At 47.1% G+C, this 16,116-nt stretch overlaps 1 gene segment (V, D, J or C); it reads left to right on the top strand.

The window, feature by feature from the left end:
- Window positions 1-1,611: 1,611 nt before the first annotated feature.
- Window positions 1,612-2,532, top strand: LOC113985061. The segment is given in 2 exon segments: window positions 1,612-1,663; window positions 2,171-2,532. Coding segments are annotated over 2 exon segments (414 nt in total).
- The last annotated feature ends 13,584 nt before the right edge of the window (window positions 2,533-16,116 follow it).

Consider the following 16,116-nt stretch of genomic DNA (forward strand, 5'->3'; position numbering starts at 1 on the left):
AAGGTGTCTCTCTTTGCGTAGAACAGACAAGTCTTGAGCACATACCTGGTGTTGGTGTGGGGCCATGACCCTGAGCAAGTACAATTGCCATCGGCCTCCTGGGGGGGCCTTGAAGCTAGGTGGGACAAAGAGTGCCTCGGTGTCACTTTGCATTTATGGTACTAAACCCTGGCAAAGCCCCTGGATGCAGCTCTGGGATGTGCTTCTGTACACAGAGCTCCCAGTGTCCATCCCTCAGGCTGTGGGGCGTCTCAGATAGTGGCAGAGCAGGTGGCACCCCACAAGGGTTGAAGTGCATCCAGGCTCCGGGCGGGGTAGCAGGAGCCCCAGGAGATACTGCCCCTGCTGCCATGAACTGTCTCTGTGTGTGTGCAAGGGAAGGACTGGTGTGTCTGAAAACCCGTGTGTGACCGAGCAGTGAGTCCCTGCCAGGGCACCACTGGCCGACTGGCCATCCACCAGGACCGCAGAGGCCATTTTCCAGCACTGCTATGCAGTACGTCGTTCCCAGCCTGTCCGTACAACTGAGGTTGCCCCTTCCCAGGGACAGAAACTAGCACTTCCCCTTGTTGAACTTGCTCTGGTGGATGATTACCCAAACCTCTGACTTGAGGTCTCTCTGCACTACCTCCCTCTTCCATGAGGCCCCAGAGTGTCCCAATGGCCCCTTGATTCCAGGGGAATTTGCAGTGTTCAGTGTTCCATGGGTAACATGAGGCCCCATATTGTCACAATGGCACTGAAATGATGGAGGATCGCCTTTCTGAACGACTTAGTAAATCAGAAGATGTAACAGAAATAAAAATGATATCCTAATCAACAAAGGGATTTGTTTATTGGCATGGTAGTGGTCTTTTCTTTTAAGACTACAAATAGTTTTAGGAGAGAGAATGTAGATGATACATGGAAAATAATAGAGCACGTATTGCATGACCATCTTCAAGAAATTAGCTTACATGCCTCAGAAAACTTGTTTAATAAGAGATTGTTCTCTTAAGAAGAAAGTCAATTAAATATTGTTTAAGAAAAGGGAAGTTCTAAGACACTTGTCTTAGCTGGTCCTAGAACATTCAGTTTAGGGGTTAGAGGTCGGATAGATCAATCAGAGATGCTACAAGGCCTCCTCCTAAGCGAGAAGGCCACACTCTGCGAACATGACTGCCCCCATAAGAAACAGAAACTAGGTGGCAGTCTTACTCCACGAATAAAACCCAAGAGGCTATTTGACCCCAAAATCATAACCTAATTCTCGACTGCTTGTGAGTGGGGGATCTTTCAAGTATCACTGTATTTATATTCCGAAATTTATACTCATTCTTTGATTCATGCATGGCAGAGTACCCCCATGAATCCCCAGTTGGCATCTTAAAGAAATGTTCGATCCAATGGTTTCTGGTCATTGGGTTTAATTCTTTTGTTTCCCCCTTTGATTCCATGAAGTTCCAAAGATATCCCAGGGTTTGTTTAATTCCATGAGGTCCCGCACGTCCCAATCAAGTGAAATACAGAAGGAAAACAGAGAAGGGAGAGGAGGTGGAGAGGAGAGGGCCCGGCGGTAACAGAGAACCGTGCCCGACGGGGGCAGCGAGAGGTCGGGCGGTGGATCGGCGGATGCGGCTCAGGCGTGTAGCGGGGTTGGCGGCGCTGGTCACTGTTCTGCTCGGTGAGTAGGGTTGGCGGCCGTGGACCATGGTGGGCGGGTGAGGTGTTGGGATGGCAGTGTCCATCCCTCGAGATTGCCGTCCTGCCTGGCAGGTTCTTAACAAACTCTTCCAAACTCTCCTCCCGTCCGTCCCTCCCTCTGCTCCATAAAGCCTTCCCTCGGAAAACTCCTCCCTCTTTTTTGTCGAGCCCTTCTTCTTTCCTTACTTTACTCTCTGTCCTTCAGAGAACTCCTGCAAAACGTCCTTCCCCTTTACTACTTTTCTTTCTCTCTTTGCCTAGCTTAGTCCCGCAGCTTTCCGTTCTTCAGTGACTCCAAAAATCCACCTCTCTTCCCGCACTCATCTCTCCAGCTAATACTTATGGACACTTCCACTACTGGACACCTTGACATCCTCTTAAAATACTTCTCCGTATGGTCCTGACTGTTTCTGTGCCCTTTTCTCTGGGAAACAATATCCAGCGCAAAAAGCAATTCTGACGGTTTTCTTCTTTATCTCCCCGCCAGTGTCTGCAGGCAGAGCCCGGGTGCAGCAGGACCCATCGGCAGAGACCACCGAGGGCAGTGAAATCACCATCAAATGCTCCCACGCCAACCTACGAATCGGCGATTTTATCCATTTCAACCGGCAGCTCCCGGGCCACAGCCCCGAGCTCCTGGTACTCACTGCTAAAGAGTCCGGAGAGCTGCGGGCGCCAGTGGGGCGGCTCTCGGTGTCGGCAGATCGTCGTTGGACCGTCCTCTGGCTCTCCGGGCTCTGTGTTGTGGAAGCGGCACTGTATTGCTGCGCCCTGGCGGACACGGATTCATTGACACGGTCGTCTTTGGACCTTTCAGGGGATTTTCTTAGAAATACAAAAATGGGATAATTGTTTCTACAGCCGAGCAAAATAGCGCCCCTGTGAAAGAAGGGCGTTTCAGTCCTACACAGAGCACAGGCTTGCGACAGAATTTCTGGGTGTCAAGTGACAAACACAGCGCAGCGCAGCGCAAGTCTGGGCATACTGCAGTCAGCTGCAATGTGTGTCCTTAACTTCTCCTGAGCCATCTTCTCCTGAATAATCTTATCCCCTTCAGGCAGGCACCGCGATTCTCTGGTTCATGAAGATCTCTCTCTTTGGATAGGAGGAGGATTCTGGCCTTGCCTTGAGTGTGGGAAAGACACAGTAATGGTCTGCAAGACTTGGAGTGTCACTCCTCGAGGATCTGAAAGCTAAATCTCGGAGGTGTGCTGAAGAATCTGCGGAGGCAGAAAGTGCGAAGGAGCGAGGTGCAGCCAAGCCAGACCAAGTGGTAGAGGTGGTGAGAGAGCAAACAAAAGCAGTCAGAAAGGAGAGACTTCTATCCATGTGGTCCTGGGCTCAGGAGGCTGGTGGCAGGACCATACTCCATTATCCTCTCAGCAGAAATCCAGTGTCCTCACCTTCCTGTAAATGTGTTATCTCTACTCTGATATGTAAGAGGGAAGAACCATGTCAGGAGCCCACAGGTATTGGGAGGGTGAGCTTGATGTTGCTCTTCCACCTGGGAAGACTGTGAAAATATCAGGACCCTCCACGTTCCTCGAAATGTCCTGTTACACCTGGAGGAGGTGCAGCATTTCCACTGTAATGATCTTACCCTTAGCATTTTCATCATTCCATCCTTTTTCAAATCATCATAAATATTTTGTGGAGGAAACGCCATTTTAGACGTAACCACATTGAACAATATGTTTCCTGTGGTATGATGGGTGCCTGGGACCGCTCTGGAGTTGATCTAGAGAAGGGGCTGAGAGTAAGTGTTTACATCCGCCAAGCCCTCAGCCCTTCAGTTGCTCTTTCAGATGGGTGGGCTAAGGCTCTCCCAGCCTCACCTCTCGCAGGTAGCACTCTCGTGGGTGCCCCGTGTGCTCCCTGTGTGTCCGAGAGGATCACCTACTGGAGTCTTGATCCTTTTCCCTGCTCATCACTCATCACTTTCCCTAGGGAATATACTGTCCTTGCCCTCGCTGGGGCTGGGACATACAACAGCCCTGCTGGAGCAACCAGCAGTGAAAGGTGCAGCAGGGAAGAAGACCCGGAGCTCCCAAAATCCGAGCAGCGGGTGTGCAGCAGAGCAAGTGATTGCAGCTGGGGAGGGGAGGACTGCATTGCGAGCTGAACGGGAAAAACCCCTGCCCATGACTGATGCTCCAGAGCCAGGTAATGCTCAGAATGCCATCGGCTGAGGGAGCCACAGGGGTCCTGCTGGGGGAGGGAGAAACACAAAGAGAGCATTTCAGGCACTGAAAGAAGAGATCATTTCTCTGCCCTCCTTCTTCCTTTGCTCCCCCAAGAGAGTCGTTTCTGGTAGCTCTCTTCTCTCGGGACAGGGAAGTGATTTCTGACACTCTCAGCAAACACGCAGGTCGGTCTCAGCATGAACTTCGGCTGTCCCGTCCTCACTCTCTACCTAGGAAACCTTCTGTCTAAATCCCGGTTTTTCATCACTGTATCCTTCTTCCTCCTCCCAGAAAACACTCAAAAGGGTTTTCAGGCCCCTGTGCGGAAATACCACTGAGTAGAGGAAAAATGTTGCAAATCTCGTATTTGTTCTCTTGCATGTGTTCCCTCCAGACGATCTTACTTCTGTAAGGAAATAAGAAGGAAGAGAAACTTCAGATCTCTTCTCTGTCTCTGCTCTTCCCTTCCTCCTCTCTTCCTCTCCCTGTTCTTCTCATCCACACGCTGCCACCACAGGATATGTCGGCTGTATCTCCAGTCGCGCATTTCTGCCCTCTTAGGTATCAGAGGGATGAGAGGGAAGAGATGATGGCGATGAATAAAGCTCATGGCCTGTCAAACTTCAATTCCCCGATAGGAAACAACACCCTTGACAAACAGCCTGACCCCCCGGCTGCGCAGTGCAGAGCTTCGACAGCCGCTCCTCTGCCGCCGCTCTCGCCTGCCCTCAGCATCCAGCCTGCACCCGACGAGAGCCCGAGAGACACGGAGGCCGCACTCATCCCCGGGGCAGAGTTGGCTGACGAGGGCAGGGGAAGCAGAGGAAGGCAGAGGAGGGAGAGGAGGTGGAGAGGAAGCGACCCTGCCGGAGCAGAGAGCCGGGGCTTGCGGGGGCAGCGAGAAGCCGGGTGGCGGATCGGCGGATGCGGCTCTGGCCTGTAGCGGGGCTGGCTGTGCTGGCCACTGTTCTGCTAGGTGAGCAGGGTTGGGATGGCAGAGCCCGTCCCTGGAGACTGTCGTACTGCCTGGAAGGTTCTTCACAGACCTCAGTCTCCGATCTCTCCTCCCGTCCCTCCCTCCCTCTGCTCCATAAGGCATTCCCTCGGAAAACTCCTCCCTCTTTTCTTTGTCGAGCCGTTCTTTTTTCCTTACTTTACTCTCTGTCCTTCAGAGAACTCCTGCAAGCCGTCCTTCCCCTTTACTACTTTTCTTTCTCTCTTTACCTTTCTTAGTCCCTTACTCGGTGCGCAAGGCTGGCACCCGGGGACCGTGGTGGCCTCGACTGTGGTGGCCGTGCAGGTCCCTCGAGGCTGCCGTCCTGTCTGGCGCGTTCTTCAGAGAGTTCAGTCTCCCAACTAGCCTCCCGTCCGTCCCTCCCTCTGCTCCATAAAGCATTCCCACGAAACACTCACCGCTCTTATTTTTGTGAAGCCCTTCTTTTTCCCTTGCTTTTCTCTCTGTCCTTCAGAGAACTCCTGCAGTCCGTGCTTTGTGTAGTAGTGATACGTCCTTTTTTCATAGGAGTGTTACATTTGCTGCACTGTAGAAACTATTAAAAGAGTGTTGCATTTCTAAGAAAATCCCCTGAAAGCTCCAAAGACGACAGTGTCAATGAATCCGTGTCTGCCAGGTCGCAGGAATACAGTGCCGTGTCCCAAAGACGGGGCCCGGAGGGTTAGAGGAAGGTCCAAAGTCCATCTACCGACAACGACAGTCGCCCCGCTGACGCTCACAGCTCTCTGCACCCTTTAACAGCGCGCGCGAGGAGTTCGGGGCTGTGACCCGGGAGCTGCCGGTAGAAAGGGATAAAATCGCCCATCCGTAGGTTGGTGTGTGAACACTTTATGATGATCTCCCTGCCTTCCGTTGTCTCCACCAATGTGTCTGTCCTACTGCCCCTGGGCTCTGCCTGCAGACACTGGCTGGGAGATAAAGACGAAAAGCCGTCAGAATTGCTTTTTGCACTGGATGTTTTTTCCCAGAAGACAGGGCACAGAAAGAGTCAGGACCGTACGGAGAAGAATTTGACGAGACTGTCAAGATGTGCAGTTGTGGAAGTGTCCATTAGAATTTGCTGGAGAGTTGAGTGCGGGAAAGACAGGTGGATTTTTGGAGTCACTGAAGAATGGGAAGCTGCGCGACTGAGCAAAGCAAGAGAGAAAGGAAAGTAGAAAAGGGGAAGGACGGACTGCAGGGGATCTCTGAAGGACTGAGAGTAAAGCAAGGAAACGGGAACGGCTCGACAAAGAAAAGACCGGTGAGTGTTCCGAGGTAATACTTTATGGAGCAGAGGGAGGGACGGACGGAAGGCTAGTTCGGAGAGTGAGCTCTGGGAAGAACCTGCCAGGCAGGACGGCAGCCTCGAGGGACCTGCACGGCAACTCCAGCCGCGGCCCCCCGGTCCCCGGGCGCCAGCCTTGCGCACCGAGCAGAACCGCGGCCAGCGCCGCCAGTCCCGCTCTCCGCCAGCGCCGAATGTGCCGCTCCACCGCCCGGTCTCTCGCTGCTTCCGATAGCCCCGTCTCTGCTCCGTCCGGGTCGCCTCCTCTCCGCCTCCTCTCCCTCCTCTGTCTTCGTCTCCGTCCACTGTCCTCCTCATCCAACTCAGCCCGGGTACTGTGCCGGGCGCCGACGCCTCTCGGGCTCTCGTCGGGTGCGTGCTGCATGCGGAGGGCCGACGAGAGCGGCGGCAGCGGCGCGGCGGTCAGAGCTCTGCAGCGCGGAGGCGGCGGGGCCGGGCTAGGTGGGGGGGGTGAGGATTGGTATCGAGGAGTTCAAGATTGACAGACCATGAGCTTTTTTCGTGGCCAAAATCTCTTCCCTCTCATCTCTCTTTTGCTGACCCGGGAAGACTCCGGAATTCTTCTCCACGGCACGCACTTTTGAGAAGGGTCGAGGGGCACGAGAGGCAGAACATCCCTCCCGGCTCATCTCCCCGGGTCAACCTCTCCTGGCCTGTCCCGGGGAGCATCCCTGCTGGTAACAGGAACACTTCTGCTGGTGACAAAGACCACCTGGGCTTTTGTCAGGGGCTGTGGCACGAGTGCTACGGAGAGGAAGTGTATTAGAAAAGCACCTTCCCCAGGGAAGGTGGCATCTCCCACCTGCTTTGGACTTTCTGGCGATGCAGTCTCTCTGAGGAGAGCTCTTCTTTGTCCCTCCTCCTGCTCCTCTTACTCAGAGGACCAGGGAACAGCCTGTCACATCTGAACTGGATGTGCTGGAACCAGCACATCTGCAACAGGTTGACGGGCACTCTGAGGCACAGCCTAAAGGTTCATTCTCTTTCCCATCGCTCTCAACTCAGTAGAAGGACATGAAGGACCACCAGGGAAGGGTGTGCTCCATTCCCATGTGCACTGGCTTCTCTTCCAGCCCACAGAGGTCCTTTAGCCTTCCCTGGAGAGACACGGAAGGACTAGAGAGGGTGACTCTCTTTGCATTGAAGAGACAAGTCTTGAGCACACACCTGGTGGTGGTGTGGGGAGATGACCCTGAGCAAGTACAATTGCCATTAGCCTCCCTCGGGAGCCTTGAAATTATGGGGACAAAGAGTGTCTCGTTGTCACTTTGAATTTACGGTACTAAACCCTGGCAAAGCCCCTGGATGCAGCTCTGGGATGTGCTTCTGTGCACAGAGCTCCCCGTGCCCATCCCTCAGGCCGTGGGACTTCTCAGATAGTGGCAGAGCAAGTGGCACCCCACAACGGCTGAGTTGTGTCCAGGCTCCTGGCGTGGCAGCAGGAGCCCCAGGAGATACTGCCCCTGCTGCCATGAACTGTCTGTCTGGGTGTGTGCCAGGGAAAGACAGGTGTGTCTGAAAACCCGTGTGTGACCGAACAGTGAGTCCCTGCCAGGGCACCACTGGCCGACTGGCCATCCACCAGGACCCCAGAGGCCATTTTCCAGCACTGCTATGCAGTACGTCGTTCCCAGTCTGTCCGTACAACTGAGGTTGCCCCATCCCAGGGACAGAATCTGGCACTTCCCCTTGTTGAACTTCCTCTGGTGGATGATTGCCCAAACGTCTAATTTGAGGTCTCTCTGCACTGCCTCCCTCTTCCATGAGGCCCTAGAGTGTCCCAATGGCCCTTTGATTCCAGGGGAGTCTGCAGTGTTCAGTGTTCCAGGTGTTACCTGAAGCCCCATATTGTCACAATGGAACTAAAATGAGAGAGGATCTCCTTTCTAAAACGACTTAGTACATCAGAAGTTTTATCTTAGGTAAAAATGGTATCCTAATTCTCTTAAGACTTCAGTTATTTTTAGGAGAGAGAATGTAGATAACACATGGAAATGAATAGAGAGTGTATCGTATGCCCATCTTCAAGAAATTAGCTTACATGCCTCAGAAATCTTCTTTAATAAGAGATTGTTCTGTTAAGAAGAAAGTCGATTAAATATTGTTTAAGCAAATGGGAAGTTCTAAGACACATATCTTAGTTGGTCCTAGAACATTTAATTTAGGAGTTAGAGGTCGGATAGATCAAGCAGAGACGCTACGAGGCCTGATTAGCGGGAAGACCACTCTCCGAATATGACTGCCCCCCCCGAAAAAAAATGGACGCTAGATGGCAGTCTTTCTCCACGAATAAAACCCAAGACGCTATATGACCTCAAAATCATAACCGAATTCTCCACTGCTGGTGAAGGGGGAAGGAGTCTTTCAAGTGTCACTGTATTTATATTCCGAAATTCATACTAGATCTTTGATCCATGCATGGCAGAATACCCCATGTATTCCCAACTGACATATTAAAGAAATGTTTGATCCAATGGTTTCTGGTCATTGGATTTAATTCTTTTTTTCCCCCTTTGATTCCATGAAATTACAAAGATATCTTTTAGGGTGTGTTTAATACCATGAAGTCCCGCCTCCGAGTGCCCGTCAACCTGCTGCAGATTTGCTGGTTCCAGCACATCCAGTTCAGATGTGACAGGCTGTTCCCTGGTCCTATCAGCAAGAGGAGCAGGAGGAGGGACAAAGAAGAGATCTCCTCACGGAGGTTGCATCTCCATGAATTTCAAAGCAGGTGGGAGATGCCATGCCACATCCAAGCTTTCTCTGGGGAAGGTGCTTCTCCTATGCACTGCCTCGCCGTAGCACTGGTGCCACAGCCCCTGACAAAAGCCCAGGTTATCTTTGTCGCCGGCAGAAGTGCTCCTGCTGCCAGCAGGGATGCTCCCCGGGACAGGTCAGGAGAGGCTGACCCGGGGAGCTGAGCCTGGAGGGATATTATGCCTCTCGTGCTCCTCAAAAATTGTCAAAAGCGTGTGCCCTGGAGGACAATGCAAGATTCTCCCCATGCCAGCAAAAGAGAAATCTGGAAGCTTTGGCTTTGTGCTGCAGTTGATGTGTCAGCCTGGAGATTCCATGCGCAGCAAGAGTTTTTTGCGCTGACACCTTTTGTGTGGGAGGAATCTTTTTTTATATGCAATTTTGGGAGTCTGGCTCTCAGTTGGGAGGCAGGTCTGAAAAGAGGAAATGACAGCCCTTATCATCAGGAAAGAAAGTCGGCAATTTTTAGCTTTGTGGTGCATTTGGTTTGTCTGCCTGGAGACTCCATGGGGAGCAAGAGTTTTCTGTGCTGGCAATTTTGCTATAGGGGGAATATTTGTTTGTATGCAACTACAGAAGTCGGATTGTCAGTTGGGAGGCAAATCTGAAAAGAGGAATCAACAGCTCAGTTCCGCCGGAAACAATGCCTGGAAGATTTGGCTTTGTGGTTGTCTCAGTCTGATGAGACTGAACTGTTTGCTAAGGAGGATGAGTTATGAGATAGACCAAACTCCTCTCTCTCTGCAATTGTAATGTCAAATTAAGGGGCTTTACTCGAGGAAAATGTGGGGGAAAAACAGAAGAAATAACAACCCTTTATTAAAAGATATATGTATGTTGGCCACTGAATTTATCTCCACCTGTAACACACTTCTTCCTCCCTTTCAAAAACCAGACCCTGATGGAACACAGAGGCCAGCAAAGGACAAAAAACTGTGCTTGAAGCCCCATCTACTGACAAACAGTAGAAGTGTTGCTAAGCTACAGTGATATTCCAGAGAACATCCCTTGGTACAACTGGTATTGCTTCTTAAAAAAGAAGTAAAACACAAACATTTTGAGATGTGATCCAACTACAAAATGTTCTCTTCGAATCACACAGGACATCTCTCCCAAGAAACCAACTAGCCAGAAAGCAAAAAATCCATACAGACTAAAAAGCGATATACTTTACCAAATCCACCCTATTCTGTTGACACTCCTAGACTTAGAATTAGGAAAACACAAACAGGCATGCTGACCTCAAACCTGCATTTGAACACCCACACTTTCCAGCCTGTGTCAGGAAAAGGTCTGCACGTTACTTCTGACTAAGGAAGCATCCCGAAGGACATATTTCTCACCACTTACTCTTGACAGAAATCGACTCAAAACCTTGCTGCAGAGTGCCTGTACAGTGCAGTGGGGGAAGACACATCGCTGCCTGATATGAGAAGGGTAACGTATCACTTCTCATTTGAGTCCATGAAATGAAAACACATCACTGGCAAGCAACAGCCTGCTGAGTTCTGTCACAACATCATCCATGCTTTCCTTTAGGGCCATGAGCTCCCTAGTTCATACACGTTCACTAAGCCTTAACAAAGTATCCATCCTTCCGCTCTGTTGTGGGCAGCAGCCGGTCCCTTCCGGAGAGCCAGAGGTGCGGCCCCCGGCGCGTCCCCGGGGGAGGGGCGGGGTCGTTCTTCCGCCCCACCCTGGGGTCTTCCGCCTCTCCCTGAGGAGCGGGAGGCCGGAGTTGGCGCACCGCGCCCTCCGGGTTCGGGTCCGGGTCCGGGCCCCTTGCACAGACACTTGTACTCCGAGGTCCAGTCTGTCGGGAGCCCCGTTTCCCTCAGGCTGCCTCTGGAGAGCCGCCTTCCATGGGCGAGTGAGCGCGTACAGAGCCAGACATTTGTCCAGGCACGCCACAATCGTGCACATCTTGAGTTTTAAAACTCTTCATGTGTAGGAGTACTCATACAGGTAAGTTCTTTAACAGCTCCTTAAACTTTTCCTTCCAGGTCATATTACTGGATTATTTTGTGGTGGTTTATTAGAAAATTATAATAAAGTAGATAACAGACATTAATGGATTCCTTTTTGATGTTTCAGTTCCACAGTTAGATTTGGATGTGTATGAGGCAGTGAGACAGAGTGTTTTCACTTTTCCCATCCTCTTTGCCCTTCCTGTTAGGATGTTAAAAATTAATTTAGTGGTGTCGTCTTTCCTTATGAGCTGGTGTAGAAGGTAGGTACCCACATGGTAGGGTACGTAGGGTAGAAGGTAGGTAGGAAGGAGGTTAAGACACATGCTTCGAACTGAAGGGGATTAGTTGGGGTTTAGGAATTATTTGTGAAAAGGTTTGTAGCAGGAAACACTGAAAACTGGATAGCAAGCTAAATGTAACATTTCTGCTCCCTTTTTTTCTGTTAGGAAATACTGGAAGTACACTAAAAAGGTTTTTTATACACTCTTGTTTAGAGAAGGCCTTCTTTTAGCCTTCAGGAACAAACCTGGTTTTGTGATACCTTTTGTTTGTTTGTTTTCCCATTTTGAATTTTTGGTTTATTTTTAGGCATTCAGATGTCAACACGTATCTGTTTAATGTAAAAAGATATTAATGTCCAAATGTTTTGTGTATTGATAGGAAAGACTAAAGAGGATGCACTTAGGCAAGACTCTCCAAACCAGAAAAAGAACACATTCTGGAAACCAGAAGCTGAAGAACTGATATTGTCATGGTCTGGATTGGAAACAGAAACATCTGATGTAGAAAAATGTAAACCAAGGGTGCTGCCAAGTGAAGATTTGCCTATGCCCTCATCTGGGCATCAACAAGACCAGACTGTGTCTCCAAAAAAGTCTCTCAAGTCTTCCAAGAATCTGCAGTCAGCTTCAAAAGCTTCTCAGCATTTAGATAAGAGGAAACAAACTGCTAAGCAGAAACTTCCTAAGGTTAAAGTAGCTAAGAAAGTGGCGTTAAGTTCAAGGAAGGAGCTTAAAAAATCTGTCCAGAAAAGTAGTAGTAAAAAAACTCAGTTGCAAAGAGAGAAGCGTTCTGACAGTGAACCCAGTGAAGAAGAGCATGAAAGAGAGCCTGTACATTTGAAAGATGTGTGTACCACACCCTTGCGTCAGAAATTAGAGACTCCCGTGATTCAGAAATTGGCTGTGTCTGAAAAGCCTAGAAATGTGTTGCACACATTGGAGTCACCTGGTGGTGCAAATAACCCATCTCCTGTGAAAGCACTACAGCATCTCATGGACAGTGTGAAGAATTCAGAAAAGAAGCAGTTGTCAGCCAAGTATTCAGGGAAGATACCCGGAAAGATTCCTTGCAGAACCAATAAAGCTGTTTACTCAAACCCTGAGGACACTGAGTCTCAAACAGATTCTGACAGCTCTTCTGTACAGAACATGGCAAGGAAAAACCAGAAGTTATCAGATGTAAAAATAAAAAATAACAAAAGAAAACGTAACAGGCAACATGGACCACAGTAAGCTTTTTATGTGATTCCTTACAAGCGTGGTATAACTTGGTAGATAATTAAACACACCTTGTTAACTTTTAAGCAGTGATGGCCCAATTGAACTACGAGATAGTTTGAGATTGGTCAAATAGTTAATAGAGAAACCACGTGGTGTAGTCAACATCCTGTTCTCAAATGTGGGTGCCAAATCTAGTGTCTTTTACATGAGGAAGTTTGTGCTGGTTAAACTGTTCTCGTGAGACTTGTGTAGTAGATACAATCCTACCACCACAGAGTAACTTCACTGTCAGGTTTGTTGTATTTTTAAATGAAATTTGGAAAATACAGCATTTAATTCTTCAGCTATTGTATATATTTTTGTGGATGTAACTTTCTAGTCATAGGCAATCTAAAGACGGAAGTTTAAGGAGCCTAAAACCAGTTTTTAATAGTTGTTCTTTGCATTGTTTTTAAATTTTTTTTTAATGTCTTTTTATGGTTTTGTTCAGGATATAAAATTATTGCCCTACAGGTTCCTTTCATTAAGTAAAAATTGACTCAGCCCTAAAAGGGTTGAATAATTTTTTCTCTTCTAGATATTCCTTTGTGGCTGAGAAGGCTGTGAACTATGAAAGGTAATTTCTTGAGTTGTCTGAAAACCTTGAATTTAATCTCACTTCTGCCCCACTGAGACAGAAGAGTTTGGTAGTACTGCCCCATTCTGTGCTCTACTAGTGAAGCACCTAGTAGAAAAGAATTGTAATTCGCGCTTGAGGATTTTAAATACTGCATTAATACCGTTAATAAACTAGTAAAATTCTTCTTCCTGTCATAAATAAGGGGTCATAGTAGGTTTCTTGCCTTAGGGGATTTTTTTCCTTTGAGGTTTGCTTCCACATTAGTGTGTGATTTTGGAACAGAAATACCAGTGCTCCTAGAACTAATAGCAGCTGTACTAATAAAGTTGCCGTTAAATGGGGTATAGAGCTGTATCCATGATCCAAACTTTTTGCATGTAGATAGGCATGTAGCTTCCCCTTCATGGGATGGGAACTTAATGACAAAGCAAACAGGAGTGGCAGTCTGTGAATTTATTAAATTCTTAAGCAGTCATTCTGCAGAAAAAGGGATTTGGGGTTTTTAATTATAAGGGAGACTACTGCAGACTTACTTGGATGAATTTGTAGTGTAGGTTTGGTAATTTAGATAATTTAAATGCATCTTTTGGAGTTTAGGTGGATAACAGGTGAACTTCACTGGCACAGTAAAAGCAGTGAAGCACAGCCACAGATGGAGGAAGAAGGAAGGTGAAGGGTACTGATGCTAAGGTTGCAAGAGAGGTCCTGTTAGAAGTGATTTGGTTGCTAAAGAATCTCTGGTGGAGTCACACATATAAATTGTCATTTTACGGGGGAGATTTCATGACAGACTACTCATTACAAAGACAAACTATTTTACTGTCCATTCCTTATAGTATGCAAAACATTTCTTTAAAGCAGTACCATAATCACAGTATATGGAAAATTGTTTGAAAGGTAATGCAACAGAAGAAAGTATCTTTATTCTGGAAGGGAGAAAAAAAGAAGTTTAAGAAACCTGTTTAGAGAGGAGGTGTGAACACTAAGTTTTCTGCCTGGTGACTGAGTAGAGGAGGAGTTGATGAATTTCAGACCTATGATTTCTAACTAACAGTCATTTGCTTCAGTGTCTAATCACTGTAGACAGATGTTTAAAAGAAAAATAAAACCCAGACCACATGATCTGAAAAAAACTTAACTTTTATATATATGGTAGTGCTGTAATGTTCCTTTGACATTTAACATCTTTAAGCAGGTTTATTTTTTATTCTTTTGCAGTGGGCCTGTTCTAGAACATTGTGATAAATTTGATTCCAGCACTAAGTCTTGTGAACAGTATGATACATCATCAGGTAATGTTTAAAGTTGATATTTTCTTGCATTTTATGTATAAGCTTCTTATAAACTGTAACTGATGGTTCAGTAATTTCTGTTGTATTCAGCTTGTCCAGAACAAATGTCCAACAAATTTTATTGGCTGTGGTTACATTTCTGTCCAAGTAGGTGGTACACTATGCCAGCTTTATGTTGTGTTAGCTTTGGAAGAACAAGCCCTCCAGGGTTTGGCATCAAGCCTACTGGGATAAAGTTATCGCTCCAAAATATTTTGAACACGTTTTTCAGGCTCTGTTTGTACCAGTTTGATGTGTTGCCATGTGATGGTACTAAATGCAATCACTTCAGGCCACCCTGGACCAAAGTGTACAGCCCGATGGCCTGTTCACCCAAGAATATTTTGGTTTGGGGTGTTTTCTTTGGTTGGTTTGGTTTGTGGTGTCTGGGTTTTTTTAAAAGTTTTGTTTGGTTGGTTTGGATTTTAAGTTTCACAACATGAGTTGTACGTGTTGTCATAATGAACATGAGCCTTGGAGATAAAAAGTCATTTTGTTAGTATTCTAGAGCCAAAAGTGAATATGCGAATGTTATTAGTTCATGCAGTGCTTTCTTCAGAGACCTAATTTTGTGTGTGTTCTTGTAAGAAGTTTGTTCTAAAGCTAGGTTTGAGTGATATAAAGCTGATTGACCTTGCACTTTGTCATAATTTTCCAATGTGTGTTTTATCAAGAGGGATAGGTCTGAGGAATATTTACTTGAATATATAGTTTTCATGTAATTTTCAAGCTTACTAATTGCATATACTGCTTGTCTACATTGGGTTTCATACACGTTTATAGCAAAATGTGTTGGGACTTGTATTACCCTTGGTTGCTTTTAGTGGGGATATTGAATAAAAGTCAGGAATAGTAAATTCCTATGGTGGTGGTTTTTTGAATGTGTTTACAGAGACTTTTGATGACTTGAATTACAAAGTGAGAGATCCATTGTCAGACAACATAGCAAGGCATAAAATAGGTAAGATTATTTAAAATATCATAATGTAAGTGTGTAAATACAAATGTATTTCGAACTTGATGTAAAGTTTGCTGAAGGAGACTGGCATGCAGCTGCACACTGAGCTACCTGCACTGAATGTATTCCTAAAGAACTGAGTCAAGACAACCCCACAGTTCAGTGAGAACAGTAAGAGTTTGTATTAGTTTTACGCAGTATAACTGATGGTGCAAATAACCTGCCTTGTGTGGTGGTCCGAGTCTGGATAGGATGGAACAATGCATGTGCAGTCGATTGGAGTCCCATGCTTGTCTGTTTTATATTGGGGTTTTTTTATGGCCTTGTCTACCTTCAAAAACTATTTCATCAAGTTTTTTATATTTACCATTTTTAACATTTAAATATCTTGACTAATTTGCTCTTAGCTCTTAAAGGGCTTTTATTCTTCCTTACAAATACTAAAATATATCTTACTGTATTCATATATGGCAGCTTAGACAACTTGAAAGTTGAGACTATGTAATAAGTACATCTGAAGATAAATATCTGAGAAATCTTGGAAATACGTGGAGTTTCTGTTGGCAGAAGTGCCATTCTTCTGGACCTCAGAAATGGGACTTGTGAATCTGGAAGAGGAGGAGCTGCGTATGCAGTCTCTTACTCTCCCCTTGCCATAACTAAGGCAGTGCCTTTTCACTGTTGCTAATGAAATCCCTCAGATTTAGGCTGGGTCCTACATATATAGAACAGGTTTAATTCCTCTACTCAAAACCTTACAAAAAAACCCCCCAAAACCCCTTAATTCAGTACTAGTGGGACCAACCTCTG

Source organism: Pipra filicauda, unplaced genomic scaffold (genome assembly GCF_003945595.2).
Source record: "Pipra filicauda isolate LSUMZ 115617 unplaced genomic scaffold, ASM394559v2 scaffold837_size68763_pilon, whole genome shotgun sequence".
Taxonomy (NCBI): Eukaryota; Metazoa; Chordata; class Aves; order Passeriformes; family Pipridae; genus Pipra; species Pipra filicauda.